Source organism: Aegilops tauschii, chromosome 2, assembly GCF_002575655.3.
Source record: "Aegilops tauschii subsp. strangulata cultivar AL8/78 chromosome 2, Aet v6.0, whole genome shotgun sequence".
NCBI classification, from domain to species: domain Eukaryota; kingdom Viridiplantae; phylum Streptophyta; class Magnoliopsida; order Poales; family Poaceae; genus Aegilops; species Aegilops tauschii.
In genome coordinates this window covers 320,593,921-320,611,425 of record NC_053036.3, presented here as the reverse complement: position 1 = coordinate 320,611,425, position 17,505 = coordinate 320,593,921, and the positions used below count along the sequence as shown (strand labels likewise).

General features: G+C 48.1%; 1 protein-coding gene across 3 annotated transcripts; it reads left to right on the top strand.

Moving 5' to 3' along the window:
* Window positions 1-12,705: 12,705 nt before the first annotated feature.
* LOC109761285 (uncharacterized) lies at window positions 12,706-17,130 on the top strand. 3 transcript variants are annotated; one of them, XR_002232467.4, is made up of 7 exons: window positions 12,706-13,040; window positions 13,123-13,218; window positions 13,958-13,998; window positions 15,185-15,296; window positions 15,681-15,761; window positions 16,570-16,768; window positions 16,892-17,130. XR_002232467.4 is itself a non-coding variant. In XM_020320080.4 (7 exons), exons 1-7 carry the CDS (start codon window positions 12,801-12,803, stop codon window positions 16,920-16,922), a joined length of 651 nt encoding a protein of 216 aa, XP_020175669.1. In that variant the 5' UTR covers window positions 12,706-12,800; the 3' UTR covers window positions 16,923-17,130. The 3 variants fall into 3 exon arrangements, 2 of the variants coding, with proteins under 2 accessions (XP_020175669.1, XP_020175670.1); XM_020320080.4 differs by having other exon boundaries at window positions 16,570-16,619; XM_020320081.4 differs by having other exon boundaries at window positions 16,570-16,910.
* Window positions 17,131-17,505: the final 375 nt, after the last annotated feature.

The window sequence follows — 17,505 nt, the reverse complement described above, 5'->3', positions numbered from 1 at the left end:
TTGATCTACCACGAGATCGTAGAGGCTAAACCCTAGAAGCTAGCCTATGGTATGATTGTTGTTGTTCTACGGACTAAACCCTCCGGTTTATATAGACACCGGAGGGGGCTAGGGTTACACAGAGTCGGTTACAAGGGAGGAGATCTACATATCCGTATTGCCAAGCTTGCCTTCCACGCCAAGGAGAGTCCCATCCGGACACGGGACGGAGTCTTCAATCTTGTGTCTTCATAGTCCAACAGTCCGGCCAAAGGATATAGTCCGGCTGTCCGAGGACCCCCTAATCCAGGACTCCCTCAGTAGCCCCTGAACCAGACTTCAATGATGATGAGTCCGGCGCGCAGATTGTCTTCGGCATTGCAAGGCGGGTTCCTCCTCCGAATATTCCATAGAAGATTTTGAACACAAGGATAGTGTCCGGCTCTGCAAAACAAATTCCACATACCACCGTAGAGAGAATAATATTTCCACAAATCTAATCTGCTGACAACTTTTCTAAACGTGACGTCACACCATGGCCCGGTCATTATTCGAACCGTTTTTCTCAACCAGCCACTGCACATATCGCGAGGCGGTTTTCTTGGCACGTCTTGTCGAAGCAGAGATCGTGTCCCCTTATCACGGGATTCTCATCAATACGGGTGTGGGTAACCTAACCGCGCCATCAATTACGGCGCTTGGGGAATAAGCGAGTTTACCAGGCAGGTGGGGAGGCGCATAGCTCCTTCCGCCCTTATAAAGAGACAAGGATTCATCTTTTTCACCCACGCCCTCTTCCTCCTTGCTCATCCATTCTTGCGTACTTGAGCTCCAGCACCCAAGTTCGCATTTTCTTCTCAAACCACTCCAAGCATGTCCGGAGCGGGAGGCAAGTGGATGGTCTCCTCTGTTACGGAGGAGGACATTACAAAGCTACGGGGAGCCGGATACCTGGCTGCGGATATCGCGCATCGGCTACCAGATGCGGGGCAGATCGTTCCTACTCCTGAACCCCATGAGAGGGTGGTATTTCTTACCCACTTCTTCCGCGGACTGGGATTTCCCCTCCACCCATTTGTCCGCGGGCTCATGTTGTACTATGGGCTGGACTTCCATGATCTGGCCCCTAACTTCATCCTCAACATCTCAGCGTTTATCGTCGTGTGCGAGGCCTTCCTTCGCATCAAGCCCCACTTCGGCCTATGGCTGAAGACCTTCAACGTGAAGCCAAAGGTGGTAGTCGGTCAGCAGGCGGAGTGCGGAGGCGCCATGGTGGGCAAAAGGCCCAACGTCACCTGGCTCGAAGGCTCCTATGTGGAGACCGTGAAGGGGTGGCAATCGGGGTGGTTCTACATCACCGAACCGCGCGACACCAACTGGGTGGCGGCCCCCGAATTTCGATCCGGAATCCCCATGCGGCTCACTTCCTGGAAAGAGAAGGGCCTATCCTGGGGTTCATCGGTGGAGCTGACCGGACTCCAGACCTGTGTCAGAAACATGATGAGCAAGAAAATTAAGCTTGTCAACGTGGTCCAAGTCATGCTCTTCCGCCGGATCCTCCCGTGTCAAAGACGGGCATTCAATTTGTGGGAGTTCGACCCGGCCGAGCACCAGACGCTGCGAGAGCTCTTCGACCCGGCCGAGCACCAGACGCTGCGAGAGCTCTTCGACCCGGCCGAGCACCAGACGCTGCGAGAGCTCTTCGACACGACGCACAAGGACGTCTGGAAGGTGCTGTTCAAGGGCGCCGAGGTACCTCCTCCCCTTACCGAGGACCGCAGACTCAGCGCAAAGCGTCCTGCCAATCCGGTAAGTTTTTTATATCTCATAAGATGTTCTTTTCCCCAGTATAACCACGCGCGGGATCTAAGCCTCCACGCCATTTAACAGGACTGGGTAGCGACAACGGAGCAGATCGATTGTCCAGCCCCCCTGCCCGAGGATCCAGCGGATGCTCTCCTAACAGAGATGCTGGTTCCGGCGCCTTATGAGGTGCCGGAGAAGAAGGCCAAGAAGAAGGCCGCGGGGACCAGGAAGGGTCTCCGGCGCAAGGTTATATCGGACTCATCGTCCGAAAACACCGAGGCGCACTCCTCCCACGAAAACGAGGAGGAGGAAGAGGAAATTTATCCCCCCCCGGCCGGGGAGGACAGGAAAAGGAAGGCCGCCCCATCAGGGGAGGCCGAAGGGTCCAAGAAGGGAAGGACCCTCCTCCCGGACTGCTCCACGACGGTCGCTTTCAGCGACGAGGGGTGGTTACCCAAGGACAAGCCCCTGGCGAAGTCATGAGTATCTGGATACCATAATAATTCTTGGTACATTTTATTGTATTGCTTCTTATCACGCCGAACATGATTATGCAGTCCGTCCCGAGCCCATATCGACGTATCTTCGTCGGATGATTCTTTGGGCCCGTCAGATATGAACAGCGATTCACTCCCGACCGCCTCCTCCCCCCGCCCTACGGACGACGCCGAGGTGTTGTCTCAAAGGGAACTGAACCAAGGGGAGACAGTTCCGGAGGCGCCCCAAGGCGACATTCTAGGCGCTAGGCGCACGAGGGGCAAGACTCCTCTGGGCCCTAACGCCGGGGGCAACAAGTCTAGCCCCAAGCCGAATACGGCGCCGGAACCTCCAGTGGTTCCAGATTCTGTCAGGCAACCCCTCACTAAGGGGGGCAAGCCGTCTGTGCCGATGGCCTCTGTCCATCCAGAGGCATCGGACAACTTGCTGGAAGTGCTTCGCGGCGCTTCCATTGACGAAGAGCACCGCACTATTATGAGTGCGGTAGTCAAGAAGGTTCAGTCCGCTAAGAGCGGACTGACTAAATCCTGTGCCAGCCTCCTAACTGGCTTTGAGGTAAGTAATCAAATTGTAAGAAAATGTTACAGCATAGACAGTAGCCCCGGATGCTCTGTTTGGCGTTCGCGAAGAAAGGCCGAATAGAGGATCAAATAATAATCACAGGAGTCTAATCAAAATGTGTCTATGTGAATAAGCAGGCTTCACTGCTGGCCGCCGCCGCTCGTACTGCGGAGGTCGCTGCACTGAAGCGGGACCTTGAGCTGTCCAAGGAAGAGCTCGGCCTTACCAAGAGGCAGCTCGAAGAGAACAAAGGTAAGTGACACCCCGTCTGAATATTGATAAAGAAAAATTTGGTTTTGGAATAATAGGATCGTCATGAATTTTGCTAGGGGCTACGATCGAAGTGGCGGCCCTGCAGAAGGCGCTATCCGAGGCCGAAGACAAAGCGGCCAAGGAGCGCATTGGGCGAGAGAAACAAGAGGCCCGAGTAGGCGAGGTGCAGCAAGAGCTCCAGGCTCTTGTCAAGAAACACGAGTCCTTGGAGCTTGACTCTAAGACGCAAGGGTCCGAGCTTGCGAAGGCCCTCGAAAGCGCACAACAAGCCAAGGCCGAAGCCCAAAAGGCCCTCCAGAAAATTGAGGCGGTTAAGAAGATAGCGGCGGGTAAGGCATTCATTATGCAAAGCAAGCATGTGAAGGAAACTTTCTTTTTACTTACACGAGTTCGGAGCTCTCCAGGAGCGTTCGCAGATCTACCCCGCAGTGTGTCGGATGCCGCGGAGTTCTACCGGGCCGAGGAGGGGAGCTCGACGGAGAAGTTGTTCTGGTCTCGGTATACTAGGACCGAAGACCCAATGCCCTTGAGCGACCAGTTGAAGCAACTGGTCGAGCTTCACAAGGCGGCCGAACAGGCCATGAGGGGTCTTATAGTCCGGATGTGGCCTGGCGAGCCCCTGCCTGGTAGCTACTTCGGTCTGGTGAGGCGGCTTGTGAATGCATGCCCACGGTTTGAAGTCATAAAGCAGCCCGTCTGCATCGAGGGTGCGCGCAGGGCTTTTGCCCGGGCGAAGGTGCACTGGGCGAAGCTGGACGCCGAAAAGCTGGTGAAGGAGGGGCCGCCGGAGGGCAAGGAGCATCGCCACCCCGAAAAGTATTATGACAGTGTCCTGAAGGGTGCTCGCCTTGTGGCGGAGGAATGTGCTAAGGATGTAATATTTGAATAAATGTACTCATGTGATCCTGTAATATGAAATGAGTTCATTTGCGCTACGCAACGCGTGTTAATTTAAAATATTACCTTCTGTGCAGCCGTTTATAAAATCTGAGAGTTGGCCAGTCGTCGGCTTCTGCCCCCATGTAACTAGTACTGAGGTGTTCGGGATAAACCTGAGCACTCTTTATCCCAATTTTGGGTCCTTCGAAGGAGGTGTTCAGCACAACGAACCAGGCAATCGGACTATAAAGCTTTATCACTCTCACTTAGCCATAGAAGTCTACAATTTTAAATTTTGGCGAAGCCCCTAATATTCGGAAGGCCGAATTTGGGGCGCTATATACGCCTAAGTCTGGCAAGGCCGACTCCTCGCCCGAAGCGGAAAAAGTCTTTAAGGACTTGATACCTCTCGAACAGCAACCAGCTCTCGCCTTATCATGACAGTCAGTTTTCGGCTTTCTCTACTGAGGTGCTCGTCCGGAAGAACTGGGACACAATCGCAGTAGTTCTCCCAGTGCTACCTTAGCCGATATTGCGGAGCGTAAGGTACCAAAACATGGGAGCCGGGCAAACCCAACTACTGACCCAAGACATAATTCGGAGCTGATGCATATAATGCTATAAGTTCGGGGTGCCGCACTGTCGAAAATGTTCGGACTTCTCACGCCGTATTTATGGGGTATACTGAAGCCCCTGTCGCACTGGTCGTACCAGAATGTACGGGTGCAATTTGTCGTAAATAAGCAGACAAGGAGAAAAAAGAAATGCAATAATAGGCTAACGCTATACATTGTTGTTTAAATAATACGTCAGAGCGTACGTATACAAGTAGTGCAATAAGCAAAAAATAGGACTATTTGACATGTCCTATCCAAGGGCAAGCTGCGTATGGGTATGTAAAAACAGGTACATCGATCGTTATCAGAGACCACCTGGGATTTCCCTTGTACGTCAGAGCTTCTTGCTTCCTTGGTATTTCCTTCCCGTAATGCGTCCAGCAATCAGACTGCCGAAAAGGGCTTCCAGAGAGTAAGGTCCTGAAAAAGAGAAAATGATAAAGGTATACAACCCCTGGGGCGGCTGAGCCGCATTGTGGGACGTGTCCTGGCCGTGCCTCCGCCTGTGCCCATGGTATTTTTAGTGCGTAATTATGTACGCGCGGCACAGATTTCGTCGCTTGACTGGGACTAGGACGGAGGCCGAATTGCTAGGCGAGCTCTGAACGTGCCAGGCGATCCTGTTGCAGGTTACTCCGGACTCGCTTGAAGGTGTCCGGGGGCTTTATCGCCGAATTGGCGGTTTGCCTTAAAAGGCTGCTTTGTGCTTCTGCTGCGAGGGCCGCAGTGTGCTCCTCCATGCGGAGCGAGCGTTCTGTGTTTCCATTGACTGTTATAACCCCACGAGGTCCTGGCATTTTGAGCTTGAGGTATGCATAATGCGGTACCGCATTGAATCTGGCAAATGCGGTTCGTCCGAGCAGTGCGTGATAGCCACTGCGGAACGGGACGATATCGAAGATTAACTCCTCGCTTCGAAAGTTGTCCGGAGATCCGAAGACCACTTCCAGTGTGATTGAGCCCGTGCAACGGGCCTCTACACCTGGGATGACACCTTTAAAGGTGGTTTTAGTGGGTTTGATCCTCGAGAGGTCTATACCCATTTTGCGCACTGTATCCTGATAAAGCAGGTTCAGGCTGCTGCCACCGTCCATAAGGACTCGGGTGAGGTGAAATCCGTCAATGATGGGATCAAGGACCAATGCGGCAGAACCGCCATGACGGATACTAGTGGGGTGGTACCTACGATCGAAAGTGATCGGACAAGAAGACCATGGGTTGAACTTTGGGGAGACTGGCTCCATCGCATAGACGTCCCTTAGTGCACACTTCCGTTCCCTCTTGGGAATATTGGTTGCGTATATCATGTTCACCGTTTTCACTTGGGGAGGAAATTTCTTCTGTCCTCCTGTGTTCGGCGGCCGGGACTCCTCCTCATCGTCGCTATGCAACCCCTTTTCCTTGTTTTCGGTATTCAACTTGCTGGCCTACTTGAACACCCAGCATTCTCTATTGGTGTGATTGGCTGGCTTATCGGGGGTGCCGTGAAATTAACACGAGCGATCGAGTATGCGGTCCAAACTGGACGGGCCCGGGTTGCTTCATTTGAACGGCTTCTTCCGCTGACCGGATTTAGAGCCATTGAATCCGGCATTGACTGCCGTGTCTTCGGCGTTGTCACCGTTGTTGCGGCGCTTGTGTCTGTTGCGACGTGGTCTGCCGTTACTATCTTTGGCATCTGAATTGCCATGACTTCTTGATGTGTTGTTGCTGCGAGCCAGCCAGCTATCCTCGCCCGCGCAAAAGCGGGTCATGAGTGCCGTGAGGACTGCCATAGACTTCGGCTTCTCCTGGCCGAGGTGCCGGGCGAGCCACTTGTCACGGATGTTATGCTTAAATGCCGCTAAGGCCTCTGCATCCGGACAGTCGACAATTTGGTTCTTCTTAGTTAGGAACCGGGTCCAGAATTTCCTGGCCGATTCCCATGGCTGCTGAGTTATATGGCTCAAGTCATCAGCATCCGGTGGTCGCACATAAGTGCCCTGAAAGTTGTCAAGGAATGCATCTTCCAAATCCTCCCAACTGCCAATGGAGTTTGCTGGCAAGCTATTCAGCCAATGCCGAGCTGGTCCTTTGAGTTTTAGTGGGAGGTACTTGATGGCATGTAGATCATCACCGCGAGCCATGTGGATGTGGAAGAGGAAATCCTCGATCCATACCGCGGGGTCTGTTGTACCATCATATGATTCAATGTTTACGGGTTTAAAACCCTCTGGGAATTCATGATCCATTACTTCATCAGTGAAGCATAGGGGGTGTGTGGCGCCTCTGTGCCGGGCTATATCAGGACGCAGTTCATACGAGTCTTGTCTGTTGTATTCGGCCCAGCGGGATTTTCTTTTAGTATATCCGGCGTGACGGTCATCGTCCCGCGTTGGGGCGCGCCCCCGTGATCCGTAGATCGATCTTGCATGTCCTGCTTTGTTTTCCAATACGCTCGCAGGTCCCGCGTGTTGCCTCGAGCCTTGGTATTTTTCTTTGAATGGTGGCGGGGTGCGGGCTGGACATCGGGCTGATATGCCCCTCTGTCTCGGCCACGAGGTGGCCGATCAGCCGCATCATACGCTGGTGATGTAGGTTTCAATGCTTCCTCCTCGAGTTGGGGTAGCAACCTGCGCTTTGGGTAACTCTTGGTTGGGCGCTCGAGTTCGTATTCCTCGGCCGCCAGGACTTCAGTCCATCTATCCGCTAGCAGATCTTGATCAGCTCGAAGTTGTTGTTGCTTTTTCTTCAGGCTATTTGCTGTGGCTATAAGCCGGCGCTTGAAGCGCTCCTGCTCGACGGGATCCTCAGGCATGATAAATTCTTCGTCGCCGAGGCTCACCTCGTCTTCGGAGAGAGGCATGTAATTGTCATCCTCTGATTCTCCGTCTGCTACCTGTTCCGAAGGGCTAGCTTGTTCGTCCTCCCGCTCGAGGTCTGGCTGGAGGGGATTGTCGTCGTCTTCGGCACTATCCGGAGCGTTATTGTCTCTTGTGCTGGTATCGCTGCTTTTGCTATAGCGGGACTTAGAGCGGCGCCGCTGACGTCGGTGCTTGGATTGCTTCTTGGAGGGATTATCCTCCGTTGTCTTATCGCCATCGCCTTCTTTGGGGGTGTCCACCATGTATATATCATATGATGAGGTGGCAGTCCAGCGCCCTGTGGGTGGTGGTTCCTGTTCGTCTCCTGCATCGTCGTCCATACCGTCGATGTCTTCGGAGCCGAAATCGAGCATGTCGGTTAAATCGTCGACAGTGGTTACTAAGTGGGTGGTGGGTGGTCAGCGAATTTCTTCGTCGTCCGCATCCCATTCTAGTCGGACATAGTTCGGCCAAGGGTCTCCTGACAAGGAGAGATACCTCAATGAGTTTAGCACGTCGCCCAGTGGTGAGTGCTGAAAGATGTCCGCGGAGGAAAACTCCATGATCGGTGCCCAATCAGATTCGATAGGCATGGACGCAGGCGGTTCGGAGCCCGTGGCCGGGGACGAATCCAAGTGTCCGGCAACACGGGTCTCATAAGAGGTGAAGTCAGTATTCGGCTCTATCGCCGCTGAGTGTGCAGCCTTCGTGGCAGGGTCCATCCACCCGTCCTCGGACGGCGCAATCTGCTCCGGATTGAAAGCCGGAGTAGCTGCAGGTGGGATCTCCCGAACACTGTCCGTCGGCAGAGCTAAGTCATGCCCGTCGTGACTGTGCGGCACACCTGACATGGGTTCGAACCCGTCGAAGATCAAGTCTCCGCGGATGTCGGCAGTATAGTTCAAGTTTCCAAACCTGACCTGATGGCCAGGGGCGTAGCTCTCGATCTGCTGCAGATGGCCAAGCGAGTTGGCCCGTAGTGCGAGGTCGCCGAACACGAAGACCTGTCCGGGGAGGAAAACCTCGCCCCGGATCGCATCGTTGTCGATGGTCGAGGGAGCCATCAAGCCTCATGGTGACGGCACAGTGGAACTCTCAATGAAAGCACCAATGTCGGTGTCCAAACCGGTGGATCTTGGGTAGGGGTCCCGAACTGTGCGTCTAAGGCGGATGGTAACAGGAGGCGGGGGACACGATGTTTACCCAGGTTCAGGCCCTCTCGATGGAGGTAATACCCTACTTCCTGCTTGATTGATCTTGACGATATGAGTATTACAAGAGTTGATCTACCACGAGATCGTAGAGGCTAAACCCTAGAAGCTAGCCTATGGTATGATTGTTGTTGTTCTACGGACTAAACCCTCCGGTTATATAGACACCGGAGGGGGCTAGGGTTACACAGAGTCGGTTACAAGGGAGGAGATCTACATATCCGTATTGCCAAGCTTGCCTTCCACGCCAAGGAGAGTCCCATCCGGACACGGGACGGAGTCTTCAATCTTGTGTCTTCATAGTCCAATAGTCCGGCCAAAGGATATAGTCCGGCTGTCCGAGGACCCCCTAATCCAGGACTCCCTCATTCGGATCTTTACTGCATGTGCCTTTATTCCTTGAGATCCCAATTCTTCTTTCTTAGGCTGGGACATATGGATCACAACACTAGAAGAAAAAGATACATCCATGACATTTTGGCCCGAATGAAAAAAAAAATCATGGAAGTGTAATACTGAAATATTCAATTCTGAATCCGAGCTCATCTGCACCTAGTGAATAGTAAAACCAAAAAAATAACAAAATATGAAAAATATCTGATTTTTTTGCGTGCAAGATGCTTAAGCACGTGATGTGCGTGCAAATTTTCAGGGTGTTTGGACATTCGAGGAGCTCATGGCAACTTTGTCTTTTTTGCCACAAGCTCCTCGAATGGCCAAACTAGGACAAATTTTGCGCAAACAGCATGCACAGGAGCATCTTGTACTCCAACAAAAATTCAGATTTTTTGCTATTTTTGTCAAATTTAATGTTCATAGGAGAAGCATAAGAGCTTGGGAGCCAAAAGCATATTATCATGGATGTGGTGGGCACCTACTTCTATAATAAAAAAATTCTGACTGAAAATAAAATTTTTCGTCCTGAGTGGGCCAACGGTGCACCTGCATGACGTTCTTTGGGTCTTCCATGACGTAAAATAATCTTGGTAGAAGTGAGGGCGAGAATTTTTCAGGATCTCTTGGATCAGTTTTGCCTCGCACGTGTATGGTGGGTGGTCGGACCCGAGCGAGATACAATGTAGTTTACGGGATCTCACACGTTGTGCAAGCTTTCGCATCATCGAACCCGAGCGATCGATTGACACTCATGCACGGTAGTTGTAGCCCCCGATTAAACCATCGATGCTTGTGCGCGGAAGCAGTTACACATACGTTGGAGGCCCCTGTTGCATATGTGCAAGATCGAATTCGCATACAGAGACCCCGATTGATCGGTGCGAGTCTCTCTCGCTAACTAATCTGCTGCTTCATGGCGTACGATAATTGGAGAACCCGTATGCGTTGCGATCGTGCGTGGTAGTGTAAGAGGCCTTCGTATGCGCGAGAGTAGTTGATGTGTTTTCATTGCAAGGAGCTCCCATGCTTGTTGCGTCCCTTGCGTGTGATATGTAGAAAGTTGACAAATGATTATCGAGGAGCCCCTCTCGATGTACAGTACCCTACTGTTGCCGCGCAGTACCCCTGCCTTATTGGGTTGCCTCTCGATGCACAGGACCCCATTGCGGTAGTCGTGTGGTATCCCCACCCCAGCCGATTGGCGCTTGATAAACAGGACTCCGTTGCGCGGTATCGACACATCAGATTCGTTGCCTCTTGAAGAACAGTGTCCTGTTACAGGTTTCCCGTTGCTGCGTACCCCCACCGACTTGTGCAGCCGTCTATTGCCTTTACTCCATTGTTGCATGCGTAACAGTATACCCCAGCCGGTTGCTCGCCATCGGACATTGCCTCTCTTGCACTATTGTTCGAGACCACGGCCATATGTATGTACTACGTACTAGGCCCATAGTTTTACAACGTGGCCATACATGTACACGATTTAAGACGGGACTTGATCTGCTAGGAATGGGGGCAAAATAATTAATATGGTTAGTACGACACATAGGCACGCGATCTTTCGACTCTATAACAATGAAAGTGTTTTTTGAACTGTTGCGATGTTGTTTTGAGAGGGAAGTGTTTTCTGGACGAAATTATCAAATCGCCAATACCAACATATAGGATCTACAATTAGGAGACGCTGAAAGTGGGTCGGAGATGTACAATCTTAACCTACAAACGTTGTAGGCCTAATTAGGATGCTATAAGATTAGTAGATCTAATCAGTTAGTTATGCGCTTTAAGTTAAGGGTCCATCAAATCTATGACCAATTGTTTATGATTTTTGTTGGATTTTATGGAGAAGTCCATATTACAACCTCAAACTACTACCAAAGTGTAAAACACAAATCTAAACTACAAAACCATCTAGTTTTCAAGCCTGAACTTTCAAAACGAGACAGAAAACAACCCTAGGGTGGTATTTGACTGGTTTGGACCGGTTTTGACCAGTCAACAGCCCAGTCAGTGCCAACTCATCTGCCACGTCCTCCTTTGGTTAAATTTCTACCCCAAAAAAGTGTCCAGAAAAATGTGATAAAGATCTAAAAAATGACTCTGAATTCTCAAAAATTCCTACCAATTTTTTTTTCTCAAAAGTGGACACTTTTTTGGTGGCAAAATTTGACCCTAAATGGCTCTGAATTTGAATTTTTTTCTCTAATCGGTTTTTCCTGGCAAAATTTGTTGAAACTTTCTCAGATTTAATATGAGGGTTTTGTAGATTTTTGAGAATTTTTTTAAAATTTTCAGGACACTGTTATTTTTGCCAAAATTTGACTAGAGGAGGATGTGGCGGATGAGTTGGCGCTGACCGGGGTGTTGACTGGTCAAAACCGGTCAAATGCCACCCAGGGTTGTTTTCTGTCCGGTTTTCAAAGTTCAAGGGTGTAAACTAGACGGTTTCGCAGTTCAGGGTTGTGTTTTAGACTTTGGTGGTAGTTTGAGGTTGTAATATGAACTTCTCTCAATTTTATAGCATATTTATCTTTTTTTATTAGCCTGTGATGTATTTTAATAAACTATAATATATAGATAGATAGATAAAGCGGAAATTCAATTTGGCTCTAGGGAGCATATGCTCTTGCGCGTCAAAATAAATTTAAAAAATAGCTGACTTTATTGTCACAACCAAATGCTAGAGGGAAAGCTTAAGCATTTGACATGTGCGGAACAAACAAGTCAAACCCCAAATGTTACATTTGTTTTTGTTTTTTTACCAAAGAAACACTACTATCTCGTTTCACATGAAAATTGTCAGGCACGGTTGTTATAGTAACATGAACATGTACACAAACATTCAGAATTTTAAAAATTTATTTACTATTTGTTTTAATTTACTGTTCAAATATAGTATCGCAACATTATAGCATTCTTTTTCATGTTGGTAGTAAAATCTATATTTCTCTGGAGTAGCAGAGATTTTTGTTCAGTGACACTAGCATCATTTTATTTTAATTTTTGCGAATGACACCATCATCAGTTGACTGAAAGTCTGAATTCAACGAGCACTTGTTGGTGTTTTTAACACAATACAGATGCAAGCGCTCATAGATACATGCATTCACTCACCCTTATGAACGTACTCATGCAACACCGTACCCCTATGAGCATCTCTGAGAGACTAAGCCGGCATATCACCTTAAAATTTTATGAAGTCACCGTAGGCGTCTCGTAGTCTTCGAAAACGTCTTCTTCCATTAAACACGTATCACAGAAAATCTGAAATAAATTTAGGATAAATGCAAATCATGCAGCTACTAGAAATCGGCTAGCTAATCCTCCATCAGGAAAGTAGTATTTTTCTTTCTTTAAAATATTCTCTTCCTTGCCTAACAGTATGGAGTATGGCCAAAAAAGAAAGTATGGAATGCTCTTGATGCCAGCTAGACACCTACGAGCTGGGCTCCCATTGGCTCCTCTTTCCACCTCACAGGCCCGCATGGCCATCAGCCCTTGGCCCCACTCACAGGTCGACACCCCTCCGCGCGTGGCTGCAGAGCACGCCGCGTGCGTCCTCCGACCCCGTGCACCCGGTCCATGGGCGCCACCACCCGCTTCTTCCTCGCTCGCTTTATAAACTCGCTCGTACACCTCACACCTCTCACTCACTCCGCCCTCGCCCCCGCCACCTCATCGACGCCTCGAAGCCGAACCCTGGGCAAGGAAAAATACCTAACCCTAGCTGGTCCGCCATGGCCAGGGAGGCGTCGTCGTCCTCCGCGCCGGGGCCCTCAGAGTTGCCGCCGGCGGCTGGTGGCAGCGGCAGCGGAAGCGGCGGGGACACGCCGCGAGTGACGCGGCGACGCGCCCGCGGCGACCCCCTCCTCATCGTGTGCGGCTGCTTCAGCGTCGTCACGGCCGCCACCGCCTTGCTCTGCGTCGCCGTCAACGTCCTCTCCGCTGTCCAGTCCTTCCGCCGCAACGGTGGCTACGTGAGTCCCCCCTTCCACTTTCAACCCTGCTCGACGCGCCGCGGTCACGGGCTGATTCGGTGTCTTCCTGCCGGGCTTTCAGATATTCGGGGGCATATTCCGGTGCTATGCGGTGGTGATCTCGCTGTTCGTGGCCGTCCTCGAGACCGAGTGGGGATTCATCATCAAATTCTGCAAGGTTCGCTTAATTGCCAGGCGCCCCTGCCTTAATATGTGCATCTTTAGGATTTGTATAAAGAAAAATGCATCTTTTGGCGGTGTTGAGGTTTGTCCAATTTGAACTGTTTTGTGGATGATAAAAAATGCGTAGGTTACATGTAATTTATTTTGTGCTTCAGCCTCCAAATGGTGCCCATGTTGCTTGCTTCACCCAATCAATTGTTTGCTAACATTCATTGATAGTGGAATGTGTTATGTCGGTGTCGGAATTTTAATTGGTTTAGGTAGCAATCCATTTAGTTTCTCTAGTTTAGGAGATTATTTATTTTTTCAGATGCCATGTCATTTTTTTTGAACGAAGATGCCATGTCATTATTATAGTGAATGATCAGATTGTCCTTTTAAGGCCATCTCTTATTCCCATTGAGTGTAATCTTAAGTTGCCTCTAGGGGGAGACAGAATATACAGGCTTGCTCTCTTTCCCACCTCGCAGATTGTGCTTGGCTTGTTGGTTTAGGAACATACAAACTTGCTCTCTTTCCTTCTTCTTTTTTTCTTCCACATCATCACCAATGATGATGACGGAACTTTGGAGATTCTCTAACTGCTCCTGTCAGCGAACACCAAGTCTTATTTCAGCTGCCCTTTAGATTTAAGCTTATGGATTGGGCTTCATGCAATCTTATTGTCCATGAATGGAGTTAGAATTTTAGTGGCTTTCTAGTTTTGTAAACTTTCTACTCTTTGACATGAATAGATATTGGAATACTGGCCTGCAAGGGGGATGCTACAGATATTGTAAGTATTCAGGATGACTATATGTTTCTCAACTCCTATTATGTTCACAAAATTCAATTCTTGGTCCGCCCCTTCCCCAGACCCTGTGCAAGCGGGAGCTACATGCACCGGGCAGCCCTTTTATTTTTACTGGAATTGGTGCATATTTTTTACAGTTTTTCAGAATGTTTCATGCATATGCTTACTGTCGGTGCTCATCTAGAGTTTACCTATATAATTGGTAGATTGGTTTTGGTTCCTTCATTTTTGGAAGTAATGGACAAAATAAACCTCAAAAGAAAATTGCGAGAGGTGTGGCTTCATAATTTTCTAACTGAATGGTTCTTGAAAATTGTGGGAGGTGTGGCTTCATAAAGTGGCTGTTACTCGATATATATTATAAGATACGATAAATTGCTAATTTCACGAACACTACCCTTAAGCATAGCTATGACATATAGAGAAGCATGACAAACACAAACCTTTCTTGTATTCAGCAACCTTAACCTTCATCAGCAAATTGGCTGTACTATTACAACAGAAAGGACAGCTATGAGCAACTCTGGACTTCATTTTATCGATATTTTCTTATCCCATGCAATCATCCCCCCCCCCCCCCCCCCCCCTCTCAGTGGATTGTGGTCCTCACATGCTCAGAGACGTCTGCATGCATGAGCCCAAGATTGCGTATGTTAGCATACATCATGGCAGAGGAATACTTTGTAGCTTATGGAGCACAGGAGGCCACCTTAGTTCTGCTAGAAATATCTCTTGTGTCTTTATCTAGGTTTCATGTTATCAATTCATCGACATAGTTTCAACCAGGGTGACTAGAAATGCAAGTACAGTATTAAGTGTGCACACTTTAGTGAATACTTGAATTTACTAGGACGATAAAACTTGTGAACTTAGGCATGAGTTGAGAGTAAAGCTCTTATCAAGTCATCATCATGGGGGGTTTCACCATATTGACCTCTTTGCATTCACAGCACATGCAACAAGAACTATCACAATTGCATGCACCAGCCACTGTAAAAATTCTGGGATCCTGAACCTTCTTAATTTTCATTTGTTTCCTGGGACACTATGAGCAGTGTCATGATCACGGAAACAGGAATGGGAAGTGCTATTGATTATGTCTTGCCAGTCTTAAAATGTAACCATGTCTGTTACTATTGTTATTCATTTTTTCTTTCGTTCCTGGCAGTGTTGCTGTCATGACGAAGGCATACCCAAACGTTGAAAGGAGCGATCTGATTTTGCTTCAGGACATTGCCAGCTATCTGCTCCTTGCATGTGGACTAATCTATGTAATCTCGGTGAGTCTAGAGAACTTTGGGTGTTAAGTCTGTGTTCTGTTATAAACTATGATGCCTTTCTATCCTAAAAGTTAAAAGTCAACACAAAAGCTAAAAATTAATTTTGTTAGCAAAAATTGATGCCATGTAATTTTTGAATCATTTCCTGTTCCAGAAAATTAGCCTGACAACTATCTGAGCCTATTTAAATGACTATATAGATAGCATTATGGACCAGTTGAATTCAGCTTCTCACAAGCACTAGTATCAGATATTGGCAACCAGGCATTCCTATTATAGCAAAGCATTATCCTGCAATGTGCAGTGGAACAAATGATCAGTATTGGAGTTCGTTTATGTTGTACCACCATGTTTTTACTTGCACTAACAACTTTGAATGTGTAGGGGGTATTATGTCTTGGTGTACTAAAGCGTTCTAGGCAGCAGAAAGCAACATCACGAGAGCAAGCAGCCAAAGATCTGCATGCAAGTACTCAGCCCCTATTTTTCTTAAGAGTAATGAATGCATTTTAATTAAGCTTGAGTGTGTTGAAGTGTATATGTGGATTGCCTAGCTACCTTCAGTTCGGACTTTTGGTTGCGTTGGCTAGTGCATGAAGCTTTACATGATATCGGAGCCTAAGCTCTTGAGTTTAAGTCTTGGCTTTTGCAATTTATCCAAAAATTTGCTGTTGCCCCCTTTGTCCACGTATAGGCCTCTTGAGCCATACCTCTGAGTCTATCCACGTGTTGACTTCCCGCGTCACACGTGAGAGGGGGTGTTGAAGTGTATATGTGGATTGCTTAGCCCTTTCCATCAGTTTGGACTTTTGATTGTGTTGGCTAGTGCATGAAGCTTAACAGAGTGTATACTCGTAGTTTCTCTTATTTGACCCTGGAGAATTTATTCTTTCCGTGGTTCCTGCCTGATAGTGTTTTTCTCTTGTTTTGATCATTGGTTACTGTACATTTAATGCATACATATTTCATACAATTCTTCCACTATGATTGGCAAGTTTGGTATGAAGGTTTTCCGAGCCATACCTTGAGATTGAAACAAAATATCTGTTCACAGGAGAATCATTATTACCCATTTATAGAAGAGGATACACATTGTTGTAATCCTTTGGTCTGAGTCAAGCAACTGTCTACTGCACACTGCTATATCCACTGCCTTTGTGAACTGCTGAAGTTTCTTCTTAACATGTGTCAAGGCTACAGTTTACAACAATAGTACTGGTCGCTACCATGATGTCATCTGCTAACCATTCCTTAATTTCTGTTGGTATTCCAGGAGCTGGAGAAGCGGAGAGAGGAACTCGAGGCATTGTTAATTGCTGAGAGGTCCGAATTGGTCTGATGAATCTGAGCACGACGATTTAACATTTCTCACGTGGTGTAGATAGATTGTTGCTCCTGCTAATTGCATGCCACTTTTCATGGTCATCGATTTGTCACCCGAGACATTTTCGTTGGGAGTGCCCCCTTTTCCTGTTAGTGCTGACCTTTACCAATCATTTGCTTCCTATGTTTACATGGATTGCAGTGGACCATATTGCGCTCTTATTTTATTTTTAGCTAGGAATGGCTTGCTAACATATTTGGTAAATCGACAGGTGTTCCAGTTTTCGTCTAGATTTCTGCTGAATTTGGTTTCTGGTGTGAGCATTTTCGTGGATGCATGGATCAAGCGGGATTGTGTTGTCTCAGTTGTTGGATTTATGTCAATGCCGTAGGCCTCAAAATGTACCATGCTGACATGGTGTGTGTTTGTTGTCTCTGTAGTCTTTGACTGAACCATGGATGCTAAATAATTTTCTGTATTTTGTGTAATAGAGGGTTCATGCTTGCTTAACTTCTGAGATTTGAATTCAAGTAGGTTGGTTTCAAGCAATTTAGAGTTGGGATTCTTGATCTGGACAATGCGTAAGTGCCGTTGCAAACTTCATAACAAGTGTTGAGAAAACCAGTCATATACATTATGCAAATATGTATATGAAAAATATTACTCCCTCCGTTTCTAAATATAAATCTTTTTTGAGATTTCAATACAAACTACATATGGATGTATAAAGACATATTTTAGAGTGTAGATTCACTGATTTTGCTCTCTATGTAGTCTCTTATTGGAATCTCTAAAAAGACTTATATTTAGGAATGGAGGGAGTATCTTCATAGACTTAGGGGGTGTTCGGTTGCACGGGACTATGAACTTTTTTTAGTCCCAGGG

Excerpts from the sequence above, each read along its gene's own strand:
- LOC109761285 (XM_020320080.4), top strand. The coding sequence starts at position 12,801 with ATGGCCAGGGAGGCGTCGTCGTCCTCCGCGCCGGGGCCCTCAGAGTTG. Across the intron at positions 13,219-13,957 it reads TCATCATCAAATTCTGCAAG|ATATTGGAATACTGGCCTGC; the intron begins GTTCGCTTAATT and ends TGACATGAATAG. Across the intron at positions 13,999-15,184 it reads AGGGGGATGCTACAGATATT|TGTTGCTGTCATGACGAAGG; the intron begins GTAAGTATTCAG and ends CGTTCCTGGCAG.